Raw genomic sequence first — 25,410 nt, 5'->3', positions numbered from 1 at the left:
TCCTCATTTTACATGTGAGGAAACTGAGGCAGACAAAGGTTAAGTGACTTTTCTAGGATCACAAATTTTTAAGTGTCTGAGATCATATTTGAATTTAAACCTCCACTCTATGTAATGTCAGCCACCTGTCACTGAATGATGGTCCAGCCCATGGGGCAGCGAATTATAGGCCACAGGCCAATTCTGACCCACCATCTGTTTTTGTTAGGTTTGGGAACTAAGCTAAGGATAGAATTTACTGTGGGCTATAGAAAAACAGATGGTGGACCAGATTTATCCTCAGGGCTATAATTTACTGACCAATAGTCCAGTTTGGCCCCTTAATTTTAAGCTGAAGTCCCCAACGGTGCCCAAGGCATATAGGAGCAGAGCAAAGATTCAAACCAATGTCATTGGACTCAAAATTTAGAGTATTTTAATATTTCCCTAACCATGTTGCCTAAGTATAACCTAGCCTTTTTGGTAGGTGGGTGAGGGTCTGTAGCTTGTTGGAATATATCAAACCTGCTCGATTTTTATTGTGTTTGAGTGGGTGGAGGGCAAGGAAGTTATGAGGCTGAATTGGCAGAGAAGCACTGATTTTTCTCCTCCCATAGAAATAATAATGTCTGATAGCAATAATATAACATCATTTAACTATGGGCATTATATGGGTAATGAAGTGTTCTATAGAAGGATTTTGTAGACAACTGAAACTTACCATTTTAAGTAGAAATATTTTTAAGTTTTAATCAGTTTTGGATGGAAATCTTTCTAGAAGATATCTAATTAATGTACATCAAAAATAATTGTAATTTTTCTTCATGACTTATAGAATTACAGAATTTCAGAGTCAAAGGGTTTTAGAGAAAGACCTCAAAAGTCCAAATCTTGTCCAATCTATATGTGAATAAGAATCTCCTCTTACAAAAATCCGTCCTATGCGGTTCTACCACCTTAAGAATTTTTGGGGACTCACTCTCCTGATTGCACACTGTTCATTCTAGTACAGCTCTCATAGTTGGAAGTTTCTTTTCACAATCAGCCAGTGTCTGCCTATTTTGTAACTTCTACTTATGAGCCCTACTTCTAACTTTTGGGGACAAACAGAAAAAGTTCAGTCCCTCTTTTACATGAAATTCTTTCAGATATAACTATCACTATTCTCTCTCTTTCTCCTCTGCCTTTTCCAGGCAAAACTTCCCCAGACAAGCTTAGTATGACTCAGGGTCATATTCATATGTGTCGGATTCCTTGCTCCAACTACAAATGGGTCCAGCCCAGATAGCCAAATGGGTGAATCTGGTATCTTTAGACTCAGAATCAACAGTTACTTCTCAATTTGTTGGATTAGACTTCCCCTTCTTTTATCCCAAGGCGTTGCCCTAGGAGGAAATAAAGGTGAAACAACATAGTTACAGTTTTCCCTTAATCTGCATTTTACATATAAGAAAATCAGTGCCCAGATAATAGGTAGAAGAACTGAGATTAAAACCCAGCTCCCCTGATTTTCAGGCTATTACCCATTTCCCAATACCATAACATTTCACTATGCTTCTGTTTTCAGAAATTTATGACATGATTTCTGTTACTCAGAGACTTTTGAGATTATTTGTAATTTATCGTCGTTTCCCACAGGGTGGCCAGGATCAATAATAAATTAATAAGCATCTATTTAGCACCTATTATATGTCAGGCACTGTGCCAAGTAATAAGGAGATGATGAAAAAATATAGAGTCCCTGTCTTTAAAAAGCTTACATTCTAATGGGGGAGATGATGTATAGCCAAAAAACAGATCATGCAAGATGACATATTATGAAGTAGATGGAAGGTAACCATAGAGAAAAAGGCATTGGCAGCTAGTGGGGAACCATGACAGGCCTCCAAATGGAAGCAGTGCTTGAGCTGAGTCTTAATGGAAGCCAGGAATTCCCAAAGGCGGAGGTTAGGATGCTGAATACTCTAGCTTTAAGGAATAGCTAGTGCAGAAAAAGCACCAAAGAGGAAGATGAAGTGTTGTTGGTGAGGAACAGATAGTAGGTCATTATGACAGGTTCAAGTAAATGTGTAAGATGAATGGAAATATTGCAAGGGACAAGGAAGAAAGCCAGACCTAGGGACAGGAAGTTTAGGTTCAAATCTGGCCTCAGATACTTCCCAGCTTGTGTGACCCTGGACAAGTCACTTAACCCCGATTGCCTAGCCCTTACTGCTCTTCTGCCCTGGAACCAATACAGTATTGACTCTAATATGGAACATAAGTGTATTAAAAAAGAGAGAAGAAAGAAGGAAAGAAAGACAGAAAGGAAGAAAGAAAAAAGAAAGAAAGAGAAAAAAAAAGATTTCAATGGGCGAGGTTGTGAGGGGCTTTCATAGCCAAACAGAGGAATTTGTGTTCAATCCTAGAAATTGTAGGTGACAGTTTGAATGGAGAAGTTGCACAGTTAGACTAACATGATAGGAAAATCACACTGGCAGTTATGTGGCGTATGGAATGGAGTAGAAAGGTACCATAGAAAGATATTGTAATAACTCGGAGTTATGTGGAAAAATGACAAGATTTGGCTGCTGTTTACCCAGTGAATGAGCATGAGGAAACAAGGATAACATTCATTTTGCACACATAGATAATTCAGAGGCTCTGTTATGTTAATAGGGAGAATCAGAACATATTTTTGGGGAAGGGAAAAGAAGATAATGAGTTTCATTTCAGGTATGCTGAGTTAGAGATGATTTGGGGACATCCAAATGTCCAACAAGCAACTGGTGATTCATTCCTGTATATCAGGAGAGAGTGTGAGTAGATATGTAAATCTGGGAATTATTGGCATAGATATGATAAACCCATGAGAGCTGATGATATCACTGGGTAAGGACATAGAGAAAAAAAGAGAAGAGAGCTCAGTCAAGAACCTTCAGGGACACCCATATTTAATGAGCAAGACATGTATAAAGGTCCAGCAAAGGAGAATGAAAAACCATTGGCTAGTTATGAGGAAAACTAAGAGAGAGATGAGCCTTGAAAACCCAGAAAGGAAAGGGTTTGCCAGAAGAGAAACTGGTCAATAGTGTCAAATACTATAGAGAGGTCTAGAAGGATGAGTATTGAGAAAATTCATTAGATTTAACAACTAACATTGGTAACTTTGAAGAGAGCAGATTCAGTTGAGTGATGAAGTCAGAAGCAAGATTATAATATTTAGAAGATAGGGAGAGAAGAGGAAACAGAGGCACCAAAGATAAAGGGCTTTTTCAAGAAAATTAAATGAGAAATTTGACCTCTGGTTAAATGAGATATTATGGCACTACTCAATATTCTTATATACTCAATATTTCCACTTTTTATAATATCCTTACATAAAATGTTATCTTTACTACTCTTTTCAACAGTCCTCCAAGATCCTCATTCGTTGAATGAGAATAGAAAAAGCTGTATTTTGTCCAGTGTCAGTTAAAGAAGAGGCTGACTCTAAATTTCTAGACTCCTAATCTGGTGCTGTTTTCATTGCTCATCACATATTTCTTTTACCTAAATATAATTCACACACACACACACATGCACACACACACACACACACACACACACACACACGCACACACTCCTGTCCCATTTCTCTCCACCATCCTTACACTAACCTCCTACATCCCAATTCTGCTTGAACATTCTAGCAAATATTTTGGCAAAGAGGGGTCAAGAAAACTCAAGAAAGATCATTCCGTACTGTTTAGAAGACTATAAGTTTCAATACATGGGAAGGTGAGGAATTGGTTCTGAATCATCATAATTTTAAAGAGGGGCATGATCTAGGGCAGAGCAGGACCTGATCAGCTGTCTGACTTGAATTTCAGTAGATTACTGTATTCTCCTTGAAGTAAGCTTAGCATGTCCTCCTCTCATATGTATGAGCTGGGCTTGTAGAACCAGCTAGATGGGGAATGATTCTCCCCACCAGACATCATTCTTTCATGCCTGGGGAAATGTGTATAGGAAGGATCAACAGCAAAACTCTTCTTTCATCAGTACGTCAAAGGGTATATAACTAGGAAAGGGAAGTTTACTATAGCTTAAGTACTTTTTTGAAAGATGTGACAACTTGTCATTGTTTTTTTTTTATTTAAAACCACAGATTAGTATATGGGCTTTTTCTTTTTTTTTAGGGTGAAGGTTAGGGGAAGTCATAGTAATAGAGGGCCATAAAACTATAGGATCATGGATCTCTAAAGTTGGAAGGTATCTTAGTGGTCATTTAGTCAAGCCCCTTTATATGGAGTCTAAACCCTTAAAGACTGAAATTACTTGCTAAAGATATATTGATTTTCTGTATATTTCTTGCCTCTCTCTTTTCTCCTCTTCTCTCTTTCTCTCAAAATCTTCCCGCAGAAACTTATTAGTTGTATTTCCCTGGTCAAGTCATTTAATCTTGGCTTCAGTTTTCTCAACTGTAAATTGGGAATAATAGCACCTACCTCCTGGGATTGTTTGTGAGAATCAAATGTATTATTTGTAAAGTACAATGAACAATGCCTGTCATATCTTGATGCTTAATAAATTCTTATTTCCTTCCTTATCTCTCTTTTAAAAAATCTTATATGAACAACCAATAAGTTCTAGCGGTTTGCTTCATGCAGTAGTTCTTCATTTTCCCCTAACAACCTCAAATAAATAGTTCAGTATCAGATTTTTAATGAACATAATTAATTCAGATCCTTTTTAGGGGTATTTACATCTTTAAGCAAAGTAAAAAAAGGTAGGGTGAAGCTATAATATCTTCCCTAGGGGTGAATATGTAAACCTGAATACAATAGAAAATGCAGTACTTGCTTTCCTACAAACTATCTTTCTTTCATGGAATTTTTATAGGGATTCAAAGTCAGCAATTTCAGAATGTGCAAAATCACATCTTGGCCTGTCTGATTGTCTTTTGGAAGTGGTAGAAACCCAAATCTGGAAAGTGCTTGTTAGTTCCTTTTAACCAGAAGAAGGTGGAGGGATATTACCCCTCTCAAATGGAATTGAGTGAATAGGCTATATGGGAATTGGTTGCTAAAGGCTGTAGTTTATAATTCTGTGCCTCTCCTGCAGAAGTGTTTGGTTTTTTTTTAATGGATGACAGTGTATTTTAATGAGTCATTATATCAAGCCTGTCTAGATCTCAGTCATACAGTTCCAATTTTTTCTCCCAAGAAAAACTTTATGTCCCAGTTGCCTTTATTTATGAAATAACTTTAATTTCTTATATATAATAGGTCCTTAATTCCTTCCCAGAATATAGTGTTGTGACTTATAAATGAAATAAATGGCAGGAGAGAGCCCTTCCTTGGGGTAGGCTTAGAAAATGATTTTTATAGCTTTATAACATAAAGAGTCTTAATGGACCCCAAGTCTTCTCAGTCATAAATGGTAACTGATAATTCTATGAAGGTCACTTGTTTAACCAAGAATTTGAAAGTCATTTATAAGGGTCTGAAATGATAAGAGGGAAAATGTTTGGGAACTTTTCCTTTCAATTCTGGCTTCTGATTTTGGAAACAGGATTTCAGTTACTCATGAAAATAAGGAAGCCATCAAATCACTCTGTGTTGGAGCCTCCTACTTATCAGTTGGTGTGTTCTTTGATAGCCCTCCTGTAGCAGATAAGCCTCTGGGTTTGTAATGGCGTAAGTGGAACCAAAGCAAATAGCAATAATCTTTGTTTCAGCTACTCCTAAGGACTTGAACACTCTCAGAGCAAGACCGAGATCCAGGTAGTGTTTCTTTGATTTCTGTTTCAATATCTTGATGTCTGCCTCATCTTTACCGGGGGACAAATAAATAAAACCTATCATTCCCATATTTCACTTGTATGTCTCTATATCTTTATATGTACATTCCTATATACATATAGATATAATTTCAAAAGTCACAAATACATTAATATATTTGTGTTGCAAATAAATACATGTATATATAATTTCATCAGTGATAAATTGCATGCAGAACACAAGTAGTGACCCTAAGTAGACTATGGAGCCTGGTTTGTGTTAGCACTAAAAATGAATAATTTTTCTCTGTCCTCTTTTGGTATAAGGTTGCATGTAATGTATTACTCTATGGATTTAGGATGGAGAAGTAAGTGGAGAAAATAAATTGGGATGGAAGGGAATAATCATTAAAATTAACACTAAAGTTTGATATTATAGCAAAAATGAATCCCTCAATGCTAAGGAAAGAGGGAGTAGGGAAGTCATCTGATACCACTGAGTATATCTTGATGCCTTTTCTTTTTCAGAGTCGATCAAGTAAGCTATAGAAAAAATACATTATTCCTTTTGCATTCAGTGCTTATACTAGAAGTGGAAAGAACAAAAAATAAGAACAGAGTAGAAGGAGAACAATTAGACTTATCTGTGTAGTTGAGACCAAAACAAATGATCTTAAAAATTTTAAATCAGATGATAGGCTGGCCCTATGCCCACAAGAACCAGATTTTCAAATTACGCTTGTGTTTTCTGATTTGATTCTAGTCCTTGGAGACTATCCAGTCTTCTTATGAAATTACTTATATGCAGTAAACATGTTTCTGAGAAATGTGAAAATCAAATCCTATTGTAAATATACTGGGATGTATTGGCTATCTAAAGATATCTTGTCATTCTTTTGAAAGTAGAGGGTCATCCTCCTCTTCTCCAATCTTAATTATGTTTAAATATGATCTCTTTCAAATTGATTTTTGTTAAAGCAAAGTATACATGGTCCAACATAAAGTAATTCTATATTGATGTATGTACTATATCTATATATGCATCATGTAATCTATTCATCATACATTGAAAAACCTTTCATATAGTAAAATTATGATCACCCTATTTCAAATTCCATTATCATCAAGTAAATTTAAAAAATCTTTTTGATAACGAACTTAGCATCCCTATGGAATCTCTATTTCTCTCAAAAATGAAAAGGATTGCTTGCTCAAGGGGCTAGTTCCTACCGAGCTCCCTCTGATGTTTAATGTACTATGTTAATACATAGATTAACTATGTATGCTCTGCAATTCCAGAATAGTATAATTCATCATTGGGGAGGAAGAGAGTGGCATTGGGGAAGAGAACAAGCATGTTTAAAGAACCCACAGTGTCCTAGGCACTTAATAAACGCTCTCTCATTTGATTGTCAGAAATCCAGCAAGCTGCTTAAATGGACAAATTTGACTGAAACATGACTGCCAGAGTTTTTCTTCCTTTTACTGGCCTCAAAGAACTAATTAGATCCATATTTACAGTTTCTGTTCACCAAACTTTAGATTAATATTTAGATGTAGGGTTCTAGAGTAATGATGACAAACTATTTTCTGTTGCTCTAAAACTTGAGCTTAGCTGGAACTAAATATTAATAATAAAGTAAGTAGGCTTTAAAATATTTTTGGATAGGCTTTCATCTGTGTACTTATAATTTTTCATGTGCTTAAAAATAAAATGGAACTAGTCTTACTTTTCATTGAAGGGGAGGATGTGTAAATGTTTTTTTGGAATGAAGAAAAGTCATTAAGATTAAATTTGCCATGAATTGTTTTAACTTCTAGAGAAAGCCTCACATCTTTGGTTTTGAAAGTAACCATTTAAAAACTGGCCCTCTTTTGTCTGAATTCTCCCTGTCTTTGGTAAAAAAACTCCTGGAATACTCTTAGATCATATTTTGGCTCTGGCACTTGCTTTGTCTACTATGCCTAAGGTGTTACTGCAAGTGTAACACCTTGTTAGCACTGATTTTAAGCAAGATTGCAACCTTGCAAGAAATCAGAACAAAACAAAAATTTAAAAACCCTTGACTGCAGCAAAAGAAAACTCAAAAGCTTATTCAGCAAAAGCATATTTGCCATAATAGTAATTCCTTTGCCTAGAACAGGAAGGGCTTCATGATATTTAATGGAATTTGAATCATAAGTAACACTTCCATCCAACTCACCAAAGCAACTTATTTATATTTATTTATCTGAAAAGCACCCTTCCAAGTAAAGTGTCTCATTTACCTCTCCCTTTTTAAACCGGAGAACCAACTTATGATCCAATTTTTAGTTTAGGTACTTGACCAAGGTCATTTAAGGATTAAGTGGAGAAGACTAGAATGGTCCTATTTCTAGATTCTAGCTCTATTAGCTCACAAACTCTAGGGAATGTAGTTTTATTAAAAAAAGAGACTCTTGAATAGGTGCTGAGATGGGGTAAGATAAAGTCCAAAATGATCGAGATTCTTATTTTGATGCGATTATGGTAGGATTTATTTTCCTACTTGGTTCATAGTGGGTCAAGCTACATAAACCAGACTATTGGAGGTATTATATGGAAATATATAGATTAAAAACATAAAAATAACTACTGTTACTTGGAATAAAAAGAATCCTGATTTCCATGTACTTCAGTTGTATTTGGGGCATATTTCCTTTCTACTCTGAATTCTACCTTGTGATCTTACTAGTCACTATAGGGTGCATGCCTTGTGAGTAAGAAAAAGAGAATTGCTTAATGCCATGTGATCTTTGTGGTAAAATGAGGATGTGTAACCCATGAAGATTTGGTAAACTTGTTTCTATTTTTAATGTTTTGTATAGTTGCAGTAACGGTTTGAATTTACATCCCATTCTCCTCCCCTACCCTCACATCACAAAGGATGGACATTTAGTGTTAAAGATGGAACAGGTTAATGACTTGATTTTATAGTTGAATCTGAGAGATCACTGCCCTGTCCATTGTAATTTGCTTTTCAAGACCATGACATCACTTGGCTAAGCCTTTGGGATATTATTTTTCCTCTCTCAATTCCAACACTAGAGAGTGAAACTATTGCTATCTTCCTTTTGATATTCCCTTATTTTGCTGCAGATCTTACTCTAACACATCTCTAGAAGAGGCCATGAAAAGGGTCGAGGAACCTCCCACTCCCCCACCGAGACCACAGAAATCCCATTCCAGAGCCTCCTCCTTGGATCTGAATAAAGTCTTCCAGCCAAATGCTCCAGGTGAAGTTGCCCTTTTCTTCCCCTAGCTGCACATTCTTTTGGTTTCATAGCTGAAAGACACGCTTTTGATAGTGGAAATCAAGAGTAAAACAGAGCAATTTTACCCTGTTAGGATGGTACTGCTCTGTTCGCTTAGGGGAGAATAGTCTCATTTTTTAGGTTTAGATATATCTTGGGAAGTGTTTTTAGGTTTAAAGTTTTAGGTTTAGGTTTTTAGGTTTAAAATTTTAAGTTTAGAAATGTCTTGGGAAGGTGTCCCAGAGGTGCTATGGGTCAAGAAATGTAAGATTCCCAAATCTCAATGTTTGAATATTCTTTGAGACTGGACAGTTGACAAAATGGATGATTGTTGTTTGGGTCTAATTCTTTCATTCACAAATAGGACTTTTCTTTCAGTTTGGTTTTCCCCTTCATTACTTCATTGGTAAGAGGAGAATGTAGTTTCATTTTGAGGTCCAGGCTACACTAAATACCTTTTTTGGCAAAAATTCAGTTTTCCTTTGGTTCTTAATCTGAGTGAGAAGATACCAATTTCCCATCCTATCTTGTTGCTTCCATATCTGTTGCTTCCATATGGCTGAGTCTTTTTCTTCTTTTCTTTTTTTCTCATTTCTACCTTGGAAGGAGAAGGGAGGGTATGAAGTGTTGGGTAGATGCTATAGTATTGCCACCAGGGCAGAAAGTATAAGGAGCAATCTGTTGGACCCAATCATTGCTCCCTGTTGTAGCTCCAGAGATTATTCCTTTCTACCTCCCCCAACTTGACCATTCCCCAGTTTAGACCAAAGTGTATAAGAATAGTGGATAGGGTGGGGAAAAAGGGAGGGGAAGCATCCTCCATGGATGCCGCTCTGTGATAGCTGGGGTGACATAGTATGTAGAATGCTGGAGTCAGACCTGAATTCAAATACTGCCTCAGACACTTATTGTCTTGGGACCCTGGGCAAGCTACTTAACTTCCCTAAGACCCAATTTCCTCATCTATACAATAAGAATAAAAATAGTACCTACCTTATAGCATTGTGGGGAAGATCTAATGAGATAGCTTGTAAAGTGCTAAATAAATGCAAGCTATTGTTGTTATTATTCTAGATGCAATGCGAGACTTCTAGGTCTACCTGGATGCACTGGAGAGTATCTTTTCTTTAGTGGAAATGATAAACTTTGGGCTTATTGTAATTATAATTCCTATTTGGGATTACAACAATCCTTTCTTCCATCTAATATAATAAGCAAACTGCAAATAGGATTATTTCTTGGAACCCTGTATAAGCCTGTGTTTGTTTAACAATAAGGCAGCCCTAGTTAAGCATCTGTGATTTTCAAATTGTTGCTATTTTTCCCAGAGTTAGAAAAGATTCTCCGTGGCTTAAATATCAGCCCTAAACTTCACAGTTAGGTAGAACCTAGCTTGTTTTACTTGTTTTAAATATGGGCAATTTTAACTGTGCAGATAGGACCTCAAAACAAAACAAAACAAAACAAAACACTGTTATGGACTGGAGTTCTTTTTTTTTTTTTTTTTAAGGAAAATTTAATTCTGGGTAGCATGAAGTCATTAGATAACAGTTTGATTTGTTATTTAAGACTTTTTTTCCACCCTAAGGGAATGTATCCTCAAAAAAACTAGGTATCTAACTGACTCTTTGTGAGTAGTTGCAAATGATTTTAAAAAATGCAGTGAGGGGCAGCTGGGTAGCTCAGTGGAGTGAGAGTCAGGCCTAGAGACAGGAGGTCCTAGGTTCAAACCTGGCCTCAGCCACTTCCCAGCTGTGTGACCCTGGGCAAGTCACTTGACCCCTATTGCCCACCCTTACCAATCTTCCACCTATGAGACAATACACCGAAGTACAAGGGTTAAAAAAAAAATGCAGTGAAACTAGTACATCACTGAGCATAGTTCATTAATATTTAAATCCAGATATTTTGAAGACTGTTTCCAGGACTTTTCTTCTAGAGGAAGTATTTGACAATTGTGAAACATCCTAGTGGCCTTAACCTGAATCACTAGGGCTTTCTAGCATGCATATAATTTCAGGATTTCTATCCTAAGAGAAATGAGACTCAGAGAGGTAGTTTGCACTGGAATAAGAAGGTGCTGGATAGAGGAATTCTCTGCTTAGAAATCCTGCTTCTTTTTCTTTATCAGTCAAAAATTCCCCTAAGTAAATGGATATAGAAAGCATTTCAATAATCTGGCTTGATCATAGTAGAAATTACTTAACTTTCATTATGAATTAAATTGCCCATGGCACGAAGGTCAGAATTCATAGCAATGAGCTCGAGGGAACTGCCTAAATTGTTTGGTTATTAATGAAATTATGCTAAATCAAGAATTACTTAAAATAAGTGGTCTGTGGCCTGGCCTTAGGAGTCTTTTTTATTATATGTTCTGATGTTGGATTTGAACAGTATTCTCAGGCTATACCAACATACAAACTGCCCCTAAATCCTAATTGTTATTAAGAATAGTAAGCTCACATGTACCATAAACATAAAAAGGAATGACCTACAAAGTAGAAATTAAACCTAGATGACTAAGCAAAAAATACGTTTTTAAGATGCCATCCATTTAGAGAAAGACTAGGAAAACACTAAAAGAGCAGTAGGAATGTGTGGTAATTCTTTAAAAATAAAATTTTATATTACCAAAATTTCCCTTAGTATCTTTCCTTCTTTCTTCTAAAGAGCCATTTTTTTACCAAATAATATTTAACAAATAAACAAATAATAAAATTTAACAAATAATATTTTAACAACTAAAATCACAATAAACTTATTTCTAGGCAAAAATAATGATTCAAAAAATATAAACATATCTGTCAGAAGACTGATAACAAGTCTTTTGACTTCTCATCAATAGTGCAATGCACACATCACTTTGGCACTGACAGGATAAAGACAAAGGACACTTTACATATTATGTATATACACACATACACACACATATATAAATTATACATACCATTTGATCCATCAAATGATCTTGCAGGTGGGTAGTGCCAATAATATCCTCATTTTACAGATGAACCATCTGAGGTCAGGTTATGCTACTGGGTTAGTAAGTGGGAAACCTGAAACTTAAACCCTGGGTGTCTTTCACTATTCCATGCTATCATTTTCTGGATGTTACTTCAATACTTCAGGGGATCTGTGCACTTATCAGAATGGGCATTCACACATAAAAAGCCAGTTAAGATAAATTTCTTGAAGGTAGAGACTTTCTTTTTAAATATTTTAAAGAATGTAACATGTTATATTTCCCATTTACATGTAAAAACAATTTTAAAAATTTGTTTTCTAAAATTTTGAGTTTCAAATTCTCTTCCTTCCCTCTCCTAAAGATAGTGAGCAATTTTGATCTAGGTTATATGTGTGCAATAATGCAAACATATTTTTACACTGATCTTTTCTTTCCTTCTTAAAATTTTTTTTGATGTCTCTAACAAGGAACTTAATATTGGTTTCTCGTTGACACATCTAAGTCAGTTTACCTGCCAGCCAACCAACTCTCTACCCTCTTTTCTACATGACCCCTGATATGACCAGTTCACCCACTGGTGTTCTGAATAAAGTGAAGGAAACTGTTCTTGTTCTTTTTGGTTTAGTTGTGTTGACCCACCTATACATTCCTTAGTCCTTGTCTCTGTAGGTCTTTGTTGTTTTTAAGTTTTTCAGGAAGATTTCCTTTGTCTGAAAGACATTATTGTTAATAAGTTCAAAAGGTGTGTTCCTTATAAAAGGGACTAATTAGCTAGCAATTTGCTGTTGCTAGAAGATGAATCAGTCAGCAACTATGTGTAAACTAGATGTTCTGGGAGACAGAAACAAGTATTAGAATGAAATCCTTTCTTTGAAGGCAATTGCCTACCCATTTGGAAGGTAAGATGAAAATATGTAATGATTTTTATCATTAAAACCCAGTTATGACTGTTTCATTCCCTTACTCAGTAAACGCCTGCGGCTCCTTAGCGCCTCTAGGGCAGTGGTTCCCAAACTTTTTTGGCCAACCACTCCCTTTCCAGAAAAAAAATATTACTTAGCGCTCCCTGGAAATTATGAAACTATTTATTGAACTCAGAATAGAATGTAATACAAAAAAAGTGTGGCCATCACTGCCCTGCTGAATTGGTGCAGCACCCACCAGGGGGCAGTGGCGCCCACTTTGAGAATCACTGCTCTAGGGTAAAATAAGATCTTTTATTTGGCCTTTAAAGCTTTTAACAACCTAGTCTTAATCAAATTTCCAGGTTTCTTCATGAATTCCCTCCATATTCTCTGCAGTCCACAGTCCAGCCATACTGGACTGATTGCTATTCTATACACATGAAACTCCAGATCCTTTCCTGGTGTTTTTGCATTGGCTGTCCTCATTACCTGGAATGCATTCCTATCTCACTTTTGCATCTTAGAATTTCTTGTTTCCTTCAGAATTTAGCTCAAGCACCACCTTCTTACATAAAACCTTTTTTGATCCCCGCCAGATGCTAGTACTTTCTCCCCAATTACTTTGTACTTATTTTATTTACATATATGCATATATCTTACATATGCTTACATATAATTATTGTCTCCCTCTTCCTCCCCAGTAGAATGCAAAAGTCTTGAGGAAAAAGGCTTTTTAAAAAGATGTTTTTATGTTCCAAGCATCTAAGTGCCTGGCACATAATGGATGCTCTTTGATTGCTTGATTGAGTGTCTAGTGAATCATGCCAACAAAAAATAATATAGGAATTCAGAGGAGGGAGAAATCAATTCAATCCAGAATGATCAAGGAAAAATTCATCAAGTCTGAATCAGACCTTTTGGGATGGACAAGTTAGTTAAGTTTAAAAAAAATTAAAAGGTAGATTTGAGAGACTGTAAGTATTTTGACAGTTGCTAAATATTTGGAGGGTTCCAGTAGGTGAATAATTAGAAGTTGGTACAAGATTCCACAACCCTGGGTGATCTAGAGTATCAGTCCAAGACATTTAGACTTTATTATTGTATGTAAATGGAAATCAATGTGATGAAAATATATTTGAACAAGAATTTTCTGAGAATGGCAAAGGTGGATTTTCAAGAAGAGAATAGGCAGAGGCAGCTAGATAGTACACTGGATAGAGTTTAAAGTTGGAAGGACCTTGGTTCAAGTACTTCCTAACTGTGCAACCCCAGACAAATCACTTAACCCCATTTGCCTAGCCTTTGTTGTTCTTCTGCCTTAGAATTGATGCTAAGACAGAATTTAGTAAGATTTTTAAAAAAGAAGAGACTAGGTAACTATATGTTTTGATCAGTGATGTCAAACAAAAAGAATCAGGGACCACCAAGCTATATATAAGAATCCTTGTGGGCTACATATTGATTTAATTTTAAAACATAGTATTATCTGTGGTTTATATTATTTTTATTAATTTTACTAAATATTTCCCTGAATTGAAGAATGAGGTGTGTCTGCCTAACTAGAAGTCAAAGATCTCTCTTCCTCGGCCCATTTATACACATATATCTATCTGTGTACCAACACTTATCTACTCCTGGCTCACTTTCATCTAGCATATACAACCCTAGGCAAAATGTTGATAGGCATTTAATTCTATATTTTTCACCTTGTTAGGGGCTCAGGAAAACCTCGTTTTGTATAATCTGACTATACTTGCAACTATTTTTTTAATGGAAAGATGAAAAGGAAGGAATAATGCAAGATAGAGCCATGGTAAAAAAGTGGGCAAGAAAAAAAGAGGGGGAAACTATCAACTTAGATTAGACAGAAGGACCTGGAATGTAGAAGAATGAATAGTACAAAATTTTCTAAAATAAGTGGGGAGGGAAAAAGCAAAGTTGGAAGAAAATGATAAATAGAAGACAAAAATCTAGAGAAAATTGTTTAAAAGAGAAATGAGAGGAAAATAACATGACAAAGATAAAAAAAGGGAAAATAAAAGAGTTTAGAAAAGGGAAATATGAGTGATAGGTTCTGGAAGGAAAAGAAAAATATATAGAGAGTTTATACAAATACCCAGAAGTTCATCATCACTGTAGTAGAAATCACTGGATCTAGCCATGGGCCAGGATAGATTTAAAAGGTGAAACCTATTTATTGATCTTGAAACTTGAAAAAAAAATTTTTTTTAAACCCTTACCTTCCATCTTGGGGTCATTACTGTGTATTGGCTCCAAGGCAGAAGAGTGGTAAGGGTAGGCAATGGGGGTCAAGTGACTTGCCCAGGGTCACACAGCTGGGAAGTGTCTGAGGCTAGATTTGAACCTAGTATCTCCCGTCTCTAGGCCTGGTTCTCAATCCACTGAGCTACCCAGCTGCCCCTGAAACTTGAAAATTACTAGTTCTTTGCCACCATATTACTACCTACTAGAGGGCTTGAACTTTAATGGCAACAAAGGCACATTGAATGATCACAAAGTAAATGAAGAATGTGATGTTTTCACTTTAGTGGTTTTAGGGTCTTGCCAATGTAGGTTATCACTTCTAGTGTTGAAGATGCCCACTGCTCCATGCCTGCCCATTTGGTGTGATTCTTTTCCATTTGTTCTTCAATGATTGGCAAAATTAATATCCTCAGCATATTGGATGCCTTCCTCAAAAGGCTCTTGATGTTGAGAGGATGCCAATGGAGCCTGCAAACTGTCCACCATTTACCCTTTCTTCAATAACATATTCATTTTGTGATATAATCTGGTCTGCTCATACCTACCATGTTCCTCTCCATGAATCTTTGAGTGATTAGAAATGTCAGTTCTTTGGATGTAGTAGTATTACATTTCTATCAACTATGTTGATGCCAAGAAGATAGACCTCAGTTTTAAGAAAAAGACTGGAGTCATTAAAAGGATGTAATAATCTCCCAAAGGCAATTCACTCATCCTTTGGCAAGCATCTCCTACACTGGCTCTTGATCTTGGTTGAATCTTTCCAACTTTTCAAGCTAGTAAAATAGCTAGTCAATAAAAATTATTGGCCAGAGGACTCTTAACTCACATATTGACAGTTTGGAAATTTCATGTAAAGGTGAGAGGATGTAGCTGTTACTGGAATAGTGGGTAGAATAAACATGAAACTTCCATTGCCACGCATTTCTGTACCAAAAGGCAGAATTTTTTGCAAAGTTCTTCCTCTTTCTTTTTACCCTTTACTGTGTTTTGCCAATCTGGGTGAGTTTGCCCCAACCTCGTAAATATCTTAACTTCATTTCTATTGGATATGGGTCTTGGTGAAGGTCTACAGAGTTCAAACACCAGTAATCCTTCCTCAAGTGAGATGAACAGTTCTCCTGTGTAGGGATACTTTCATCTTTCTTTTTTTTCCTTGAAAAAACCCTTTATAACACTTTATCCACCGTGCCACCTAGTTTCTCTGATGTTCTCCTTATCCCACATTTCTTCCAGCTTGGACTGAAGTGATTGTAGTTATGTTCAATTATTTTACAGTCACATTATACTCTTTGTGACCCCATTTGGGATTTTCTTGGCAAAGATATGGGAATGGTTTGCTATTTCTTTCTCCAGCATCTTTTACAGATGAGAAAAACTGAGATAAACAGGGTTAAGTGACTTGCCCAGGGACACACAGCTAATAAGTGTCTGAAGTTGGATTAAAACCCAGGAAGATGAATCTTCTTGACTCCTGGTCCTAGTATTCTATCCACTGTGCCACTTAGCTGCCCCAGGTTGTCATAGTCATGTGCAACTACACTGGAATTCCAGGGCACACAGGATAGCTCTAGTAATTTGCCTGAGGGGTGGTATTGTTACCAGATGGAGCAAATGTCATGAGTATAAGCAGAGGTAAAAAGGTATTGGTATATACTCCAGTTTATAAGAAACTTAGGACTAATTTTAAGGGAGTAGAACACAAGACTTACTGGGGCCATGTTGCATTAATAGGAGATACAGAGAAGAAACTGGAGACAAAGATTTAAGATGAGAGGTCAACTACTCATTCTAACCCTTGTGGTGGTACTTGAAAGGAAAATTTAGTCAAGATGAGAAAGGATCTACATGACTTTGTGACTGAGGAGATGTGAGAGACAAGAAGGAAAGAGGGATCAAAGATAAATATAATTACAAGGTTGGAATGATTAACAGAAACAGGGACATCAAGAGATCATTTGGGGGAAGACGAATTTGATTTTCGACATGTTGAATTTGAGATGCTCGCAGGATATATCCCAGCTAGATGGTGTATGTGACAGAGAATGGAAAATAAGAATCTGGAGTTTGTCAGAGATGCTGAGGGTAGAACTAGAGAATCCTTCATATAGGTTTGGAAACTGAAGCTGGGAAAGTGGATTGCCAAAGAAGAAAGTATAGGGATAGAAAGCAAGGCCAAGAGGGACCAGGAAAGACCAAAACTGAGTACTACAATCAGTTCTACTCTGATACTTATTTTGAAAATGTGAATTTGTTCCAATAAGATTGATGTATTAGAGAACAATTTGAGCATAATGTGAATTTTGTATTTCTTTATGTGAGATTAATCTGTGAGAATGCAGAAAATGACACCACTTTGAAATAACTCACAAGTTCCATCCTTTCTGACACTCACTTCCGGTCTTTTACAAAGTAAAGTGTTATATTTATTGCATTTTATTTGGTGCAGTAGGAGCTGTGGGCAAAAGAGGGTGGCCTATTCCCACCCACCAACTCCCTCCTTTTTGGCCTCTCCTTTGGGTCCCCTTGTTTCTGAATCACAGACCCTTCTTCCTATAGCTCTTGGCTTTGCCTGGTTGAACAGCAGCCCAAGGACATGGTCCCCACTACTATTGTTGTAGTATATATATACATACATATATATATATACATATATATATATATACACACACACATATATTTCTTTCTTTTTTTTTTTTTTAACCTTACCTTCTGTTCTAGAAGCAATACTGTGTATTGGTTCTAAGGCAGAAGAGTGGTAAAGACTAGGTAGGTGGTTAAGTGACTTGCCTAGGGTCACAAAGTTAGGCAGTGTTTGAGGTCAAATTTGAACCCAGGACTTCCCATCCTCTCAATTCTCTGAACCTCTTAGCTGCCCCCTATTGATATATTTCTTAGCTATTTAATAGGTATAAAGTTATGCTGCAGTTTTTGTTAGTTTCCTTTTAAAAGTGTTGTTGATGGAGTTTTTTTCACTTAAATTTTTTTATTTAATTAATTAATTTAGAATATTTTACCATGGTTACATGATTCATGTTCCTTCTCTCCCCTCCTCCCACCCCCCCTCCTGTGGCCAACGTGCAAGCCCACTGGGTTTTGCATGTGTCATTGATCAAGACCTATTTCTTCTTTTTAAAAAACAATCTTTATATTTTATTTTTTTATTGATTAATTAAGAAAAATTTTCTATGGTTTCAGGATTCATGTTCTTTCCCTCCCCTCCTCCCACCCCCTCCTGTAGCCAATGCGCAATTCCACTGGGTTTTACATGTGTCATTGATCATGACCTATTTCCATATTATTGATATTTGCACTAGGGTTATTGTTTAGATCTTTAAGATCTTTAACCTTTAAGATTGGGGGTGTAGATCGTTTAGATCTACATCCCCAGTCATCAAGACCTATTTCTGATGGAGATTTTTAGTGTTTGTATTTTTAACCCCATTTCCACCCATAAGCCTTATGGCTTTTATCATGCAATTTCATACAGTGGAGTGATTTTTTATTAGTTTGTATTGTGTTATAGCAGAGCTGACTCTTTTAGTAAAATAATAATAATAATAATAATAACAACCAATATTTATAGCACTCAGAGTTTGCTCTATGTTTATATATGTTATATTTATATACGTTATCTCATTTAGTCCTCTTAGCCCCTTTAGGTACTATGATTATTCCCATCTGAGGTCACAGTAAATATATGAGATTAGTTGAACCTAGGTTTTTCTGATTCCAAGTTCAACATTCTCTCAATTGTGAATTGTCAGGGGTAGAAGGAGAACCAGGAGAGTGGATGTGGTGTCATAGAAGAGTCATAATAATAAGAGCTCACATTTATTTAATGGGTTACCCTTTGCAAGATGCTTTATTCATGATAAATATGTAAGATTATTATCCCCATTTTACAGATGAGCCAAGTACTTAGATTCAAAGAGGTCAAGGGATTTTGCCCATGGTCACAGAATTAGCAACAGCAGAAATCAAACTCTGGGCTCTTCACTCCCAACCCCATCTTCTCTTCATGGTACCATGCCAGGTGGGATAAAAGTGGTCATCGGGGCCAAAATGGCCCAGAAGTTCAAGGAGAAGGCAGGTTGGGAGGAGGTCACTGGATTTGGCAGTTGGGTAACTTTTGAAAACATCATTTCAGTAGGCTAATGGGAAAAGCTGCTAAGATTAAAGAGTGAATGGATAGGGTAGGGAAGAAATGAAGCTCCCAATGAAACCTACACTCTTGAGAAATTTGATGGTTGAGGGAAAACTATAGGTCTTCCTATGGCTTGAAGGGATCAAGTTCTGGTGTCCTCAGGAAAAATTCTAACCTAGTAGTAGAAGTTATATTTAGGGTAACTTGGATGGGCTTGGATGATGAATATGGAATCTCATTGACCAAGTATAAAAGCCAACTGTAAAATGGGACTAATAAGAGTTCTATGTTGGAGGGTTGTTGTGAGGATGCGCTGAGATTATATTTGCAAAAGTACTTAGCACGATGCCTGGCATATAGTAGATGCAAATGCTTGTTCCTGTCCTTCCCCCCTCTCTCCTCTCCATTAAGAATCTGCTGTTCTATCTCAGTTTAACATGATAGGCATTTTAAACTCTATGTTTTCCTCCTTGCTTCCTCCACTACATTATTCATTTTCTAATGTGAAAATCAGTTATAATGAAATTTTCAGGAGCATTAGAAGATAGCACTATTTTCATTGACAACTAACTAAGGTGGGAAAAGAATCTATTTTTGTGGGTGAGGGTTAATTAGCAAACACTGAGTACATGAATCACAGAATTTTAGAATTGGAAGGGACCTTAAAGGTCATTTATTCCAACTCCTAACCCTCTGTCTCTCATTTTACATGTAGGAAAACTAAACCTTAGAATGATTTTATCTTGCTTACTATCAAAGGGCTTTGATGGTGAAAGGATGGCATAAATATTAGATGGGTAATTTTTTCTTGTTTTTTAATGAATATTAGACGTATTATAGTAGCTATATTATCATAAGAGAAAATACTTAATTTTGTAGGGTATTATTTAACATTTGACAGTGGAGAAATGAAATAAATAGGTTTCTGCTAAAATATAAGATGCCAAAAAAATGAAAAGGATTCTTTCTACATTTAAGAAACCTTTGCTTTGTTTTTTCTTTTTATTCTTGATCATTCTGATCAGTTCCAAATGTTTGGCAGATTTCCCTGGAATTCTTCAGGGAGGTAGAAAGTTAGCCTTGACTTTATAAACAACTTGGAAATATGAATAATATTCCCATTCTGCTCTCTCCCAACTTTGGTCATTTCTGACTTTTAAAAAAATTATATGTTCATAGAGCAAGCCTTATTAAATTAAATTGATTATAATGAATTTGATAACCATGCTCAGATAGCAAGTCTTTTATATATACTGGAATACAGTCTATGTGAAACTGTCCTAGTAATTATCTGTAATATGTCATGATTTGAAGGATCTGTGATTTCATCAGTATGAAAGAACTCCCTTTATCCAACACTGACCATAATCTCTCTGTTTTAATTGATACCTCCTATGGAGTTAACTGAGATATGAGTGACTTATCTAAGGTAATACAGCTAGTTTCAGAGGTTCCCATCTCTAGATCAAGGGATTGAGAGTAGAATGTGGTATAGAGTTAAACAGATTTTCCAGGGGGTTAAAATTGTAGAGGAAGATGTAACCAGAGGAGTAGAGGAGATTGGAAATTTTAGCGAGGATGAAGAATATCTGAGTAATAAGGCAAAGGGAGTAATCAGTGCTAAAGGATTATGATCAGATAACTGAATTTCAGCCTTCTTAAACATGGAGTGTGGGTGATGGCAAGATCAAGGTGTGAAGATGAATAAAAACAGATTATCTCTGTGTGTGGCTAAGGTTGAGTGAAGGAATGTGAAAGTTAAGTAGATTGAGGAACTGGGAAGTTAGGGTAAGTAAGCAATCATCATTAGGTATGTTGAAGTTCTTGAATATGAAGAATGGAGATGGGGTGGCAAAAAATATGCTACAAGGCTGTAATGTTGTAGATAATGGGTCACAATGACCTAATATATGTGATAAATTTGGAAACAATAAATCTTAAAGGAAGGAGAGGTTGCTTAGTGTTAAAGGGAGAGTCTGAAAGATGTATTCCAGATCCCAGATTGGGAGCTGAGGAATATACAAGAGGGTAGAACCATTACTGGGAAGGATGACCAGGGATCTAGTATTCTCTAAAGAGAGCCAGTTCTCCACGAATGACAGAAGATGGAAGGAAAAGGAGGTGAAGCGGTCTAAAATGAAAGGAAATTTGCTGATTAAATATTAGGAGTTCCAATGGGCATGGTTGAAGGTGTGAAACAATCTGGACTAAGACATTGTGGGGATAGAGTTGAAATGAATGAAAACAAGGAAGCCAACAGAAGAGTTTGGGGAAGCTGTTGAAAGATATCCATGAGATCTAGGTACCTAAAATTTTTGCTAGAATGACACACTATTAGCCAATGGGACAACAAACCTTTGTATTTAATTTCCTTTCAAATGATTCTTCCCTTTTTTTTTAAACCCTTAACTTCTGTGTATTGACTTATAGGTGGAAGAGTGGTAAGGGTGGGCAATGGGGGTCAAGTGACTTGCCCAGGGTCACACAGCTGGGAAGTGTCTGAGGCTGGATTTGAACCTAGGACCTCCCGTCTCTAGGCCTGGCTCTCAATCCACTGAGCTACCCAGCTGCCCTCTTCCCTTTTGAATGTAGGAATTGATGTGCAGAATCTGTGCAGAAAGGATAATCACCATTATGGTTATTTACATTGAATATTTTCTAGGTTCTGAGTTCATCTGTAGTTATCAGGGAGCAAAATCTTTTCTTAAAGAGGGAACACATATTATGAATTTTAGATATTTTTTCAAACTCCTGGCAATTCTAAATGTGTATGTGAATATATATGTATGTATTTATACATACACACATACATATGCACAAATATATACAACACACATTTACATACATGATATATCCCATGGGGAGGGTTGGTGGGATATTAAATGTGTCTACTCATATACTCTCTGGATAAACATCCAAACAGGTAGTTTATTCTCTAAAATGAGATCGTTTTTGACATTGGATAGGAGAAAGAGAGTTAACAGATGATTTGTGTTACAAAGAGAAGTTCTTCAGGTAAGCTTGCCAAGAATACTTCAAGCTTTGCATATGATTTACCTGCCAGTTGATAACTTGATGGGGTAGATACTAGTGACAATGCTTATGAATCTAGATTAACCCTTCTTTAAAATTTTTGTGCTTGGATCTATCCCTTTCCCCTCCTCCTTTTGAGTATTCTTTGGTCAGAGGGCAAGGGATGTTTTCTGCATCTAAAAATCTTTCCTCACCTGATTAAATCTACTGTTGAATACTGGTTTCATTGCTTAAAGTATTTTCTTGTTGTCAGCCCTCCCCCCTTTTTAGAAATGATGAGTTAAAGTGGATTTTTATTTGTCAATAAGGCAGGGCTTTATTAAAAAAAGAAAGAAGGTAGTAGAATAATTTCTATCTATATAGTTAGCTACAGTTATCTATATATAAATCTGTAGTTAGATCAATGAAGAGTGTTTGCTGTTGGGATTTGAAAATTCTTAGTCCAATGAGACAAGTGGATACAAACGGTAAAAGAGTTTCAGATTAAAAATGACAAGAAGAGGAGATTGTAGACCTTGATAGTAGTTTGTTGCCCTTAACCCAGAATTAGATATAACCAATAGAGAAGATTGGTTAGCTTGGGTAACTATCTCAAACAATGGGACATATTGTAAAAACTTCCAGAATGGATGATCGAATGCTGAAAATTGCACATAAAATTTAATCTGGTTTTCAGGGTTTTGTGTTTCTTTTTTAGTTGAAAATCCTGATTGTAACTTATAAACATTTTGTTTTGAAAAAGTAGTGCCAAAATATGACTGTGAGGCTACTTGTTAGCTTTCAAGAATAGACCAAGAGTCAGTTGGCAATCCCTGCATCATAAATATGGTAGCTTTTTTGGGTTTTGGTTTATTTTCATAAGCACTTTCAAAAGCACAAGTTACTATCTGAAGTCCTGCCCTCCTCTCAAGCCAAGAAAGTAGCATTTAGCATTAATACTATATACACAGTCAACACATTCAGACTTCCAAGAATCCACAGATTATATTTGGCAACAGTATTTTTCAGCATGGCTTTGATTGCAGTGATCAGTCATTTATTTTGTCCCTGAACATGATATTCAAAACAAAATGTAGAAAACAACTTGAGCTGCAGGATGAGCTAGAAATTTCTCTATTGAGAACTATGAATGTTCTTCAGTTTTGATTTGAAGTTACTGTCTTAGAGAATACTGTACTATGTCAAATTATTGACTAGAATTCATTTTCTTTATTTTAGTCAATAATTTGCCATTGGTTCCTATTAGGGGAAAGTTCTTAACAATATTATTTTTCAGGGTAATAAGTAAATTTGAGATGCTGGTCTTTATTGCATAATGGTAATTGTTGAATATCTTCATGCATCTTGGCACTATAGGTAACCTCCTTTGAAGCATTTGATAAATTTGACCCACATAGGACCCTTCCCCCTTGCTTTATACATGGAGTACTTTGAAAATATAGAAGACTTGGATTTGGATGAATGAATACTGAAAAATAGTTAAGTCACCTTAACTCAGTATTTGAATTTTTGTCATATAAAATACAAGAGAATGACATTCATGCCGTGCACTTAAAATCTGTGAACATCACTGTTTTGTGTGAGTGTTTGTATGTGTTTATAGGGAGATTGTGATGTTTATTGTCATATTGTAGAGTTGAGCTTTTAAGGTGATCACTATTTACTAATTAAGGAATGTTGCAATGAGATGCCTTGGCTATGGCCTTGGGGGTCAAAATGGCTTCCAAGGACCACTTGAAAAAAGAAAGAAATGAATACTTTTTCCACTCAATTATATTAAAAAAAACTCACTCCAAAATAGAACATTTTTTGTTAAAACAGCTAATATACACCAGTATTATTAATCATTTTAATAAATTCACAGAGCAATATTTTAAATTGTTATTTTAATGAATATCTAAGTATTAGTTATATATTATTATTGTAGTAATAGCAATATAAAACTAACTCTCTCTCTCCCTCCTTCTCTCTCTTTCTTTCTCTCTTTTAAAATCCTTACTTTCTGTCTTTGTATACTATAACTCAGTTCCAAGGCAAAAGAGCAATAAGGGCTAGGCAATTAGGGTTAATTGACCTGCCCAGGATCACACAGCTAGGAAATGTCTGAGGCCAGATTTGAACCCAACTTCTTCTGACTTCAGGCCTGGCACTCTATCTACTGTGCTACCTCATTTTTCCTCATAGATTTTAGTTGAACATTTCTCTTACATTTAACCATTTGTCTTGAAGTAAAAAACCTTACCATAGTGTCATTGACTCATAAAATATTTGGGCTGGACATCACTTGAGAGACCATCCACCTTAATCCTTCACTTTTCAGATGAAGTAACTTGAATTCCAGAGATGTTAAGTGGCTTGTATCATGCCATATAGGTCCATATAGAGCCAGGAGCAGACACCAGGACTCCAGACTATGTGTCTGACACATTATAGGTGCTTACTAAAAAACAAGTTCATTGACTTTTCCCATTACATCATGCCTTATATTCAGTGCTGGTAAATTTTTGACAACTGGGGGGCCAGAGTAGATTGAGAATTAGACCTGGAGATAGGAGGTCCTGGGCTCAAATTTGACTTCAAACACATCACATTCTAGCTGTGCGACCCTGGGCAAGTCACTTAACCTCCATTGCCTAGCTCTTACCACTCTTCTGTTTTAGAATTGATAGTAAGACAGAAATTAACCATTAAAAATTGTTTTTAACATTTGGCTTTCTGGAAAAATAATTGTATATGAGACACTTTTTAAAGTTTAATCTGCGTTATTTACATTTCTCCATCACATTAAGTCTAGACAATCAACAGAACAATAAATCAAGCCCTCATTTGTGGTGTTTGCTGAATTCTGAATTGTAAATGTGCAGGGTGAAAACTTAACAATCCATCTTGAGCCTTTACAAGCTGACTCCAGCACATCATTGCTTATTTTAAATGATCACATTTTAAAATATTGTCTAAGTAGAGGAGGTCACCTATTCCCTTCCCTACAATGATAATAGTAAAAGTATACAGTATAAAACAGCTGAAAATCTGGTTCTTAGTGCAAAACCACATGCCACAAAGGTACTATTCCTTCCTTCCTCCCTCCCTCCCTCCCTCC

At 36.1% G+C, this 25,410-nt stretch overlaps 1 protein-coding gene across 1 annotated transcript in view; it reads left to right on the top strand.

Moving 5' to 3' along the window:
- Positions 1 to 25,410, top strand: part of REPS2 (RALBP1 associated Eps domain containing 2) — a 251,336-nt gene that overhangs the window by 176,490 nt on the left and 49,436 nt on the right. The window contains exons 13-14 of the mRNA XM_044670340.1: positions 5,681 to 5,726; positions 8,841 to 8,977. Coding sequence (XP_044526275.1) covers positions 5,681 to 5,726; positions 8,841 to 8,977 — 183 coding nt within the window. The remainder of the gene's footprint in view (positions 1 to 5,680; positions 5,727 to 8,840; positions 8,978 to 25,410) is intronic.

The sequence above is a fragment of the Gracilinanus agilis genome, chromosome 3 (genome assembly GCF_016433145.1).
Source record: "Gracilinanus agilis isolate LMUSP501 chromosome 3, AgileGrace, whole genome shotgun sequence".
NCBI lineage: Eukaryota > Metazoa > Chordata > Mammalia > Didelphimorphia > Didelphidae > Gracilinanus > Gracilinanus agilis.
Note: the sequence above shows the minus strand (reverse complement) of the source record. Positions and strands in the feature narration are given on the sequence as shown.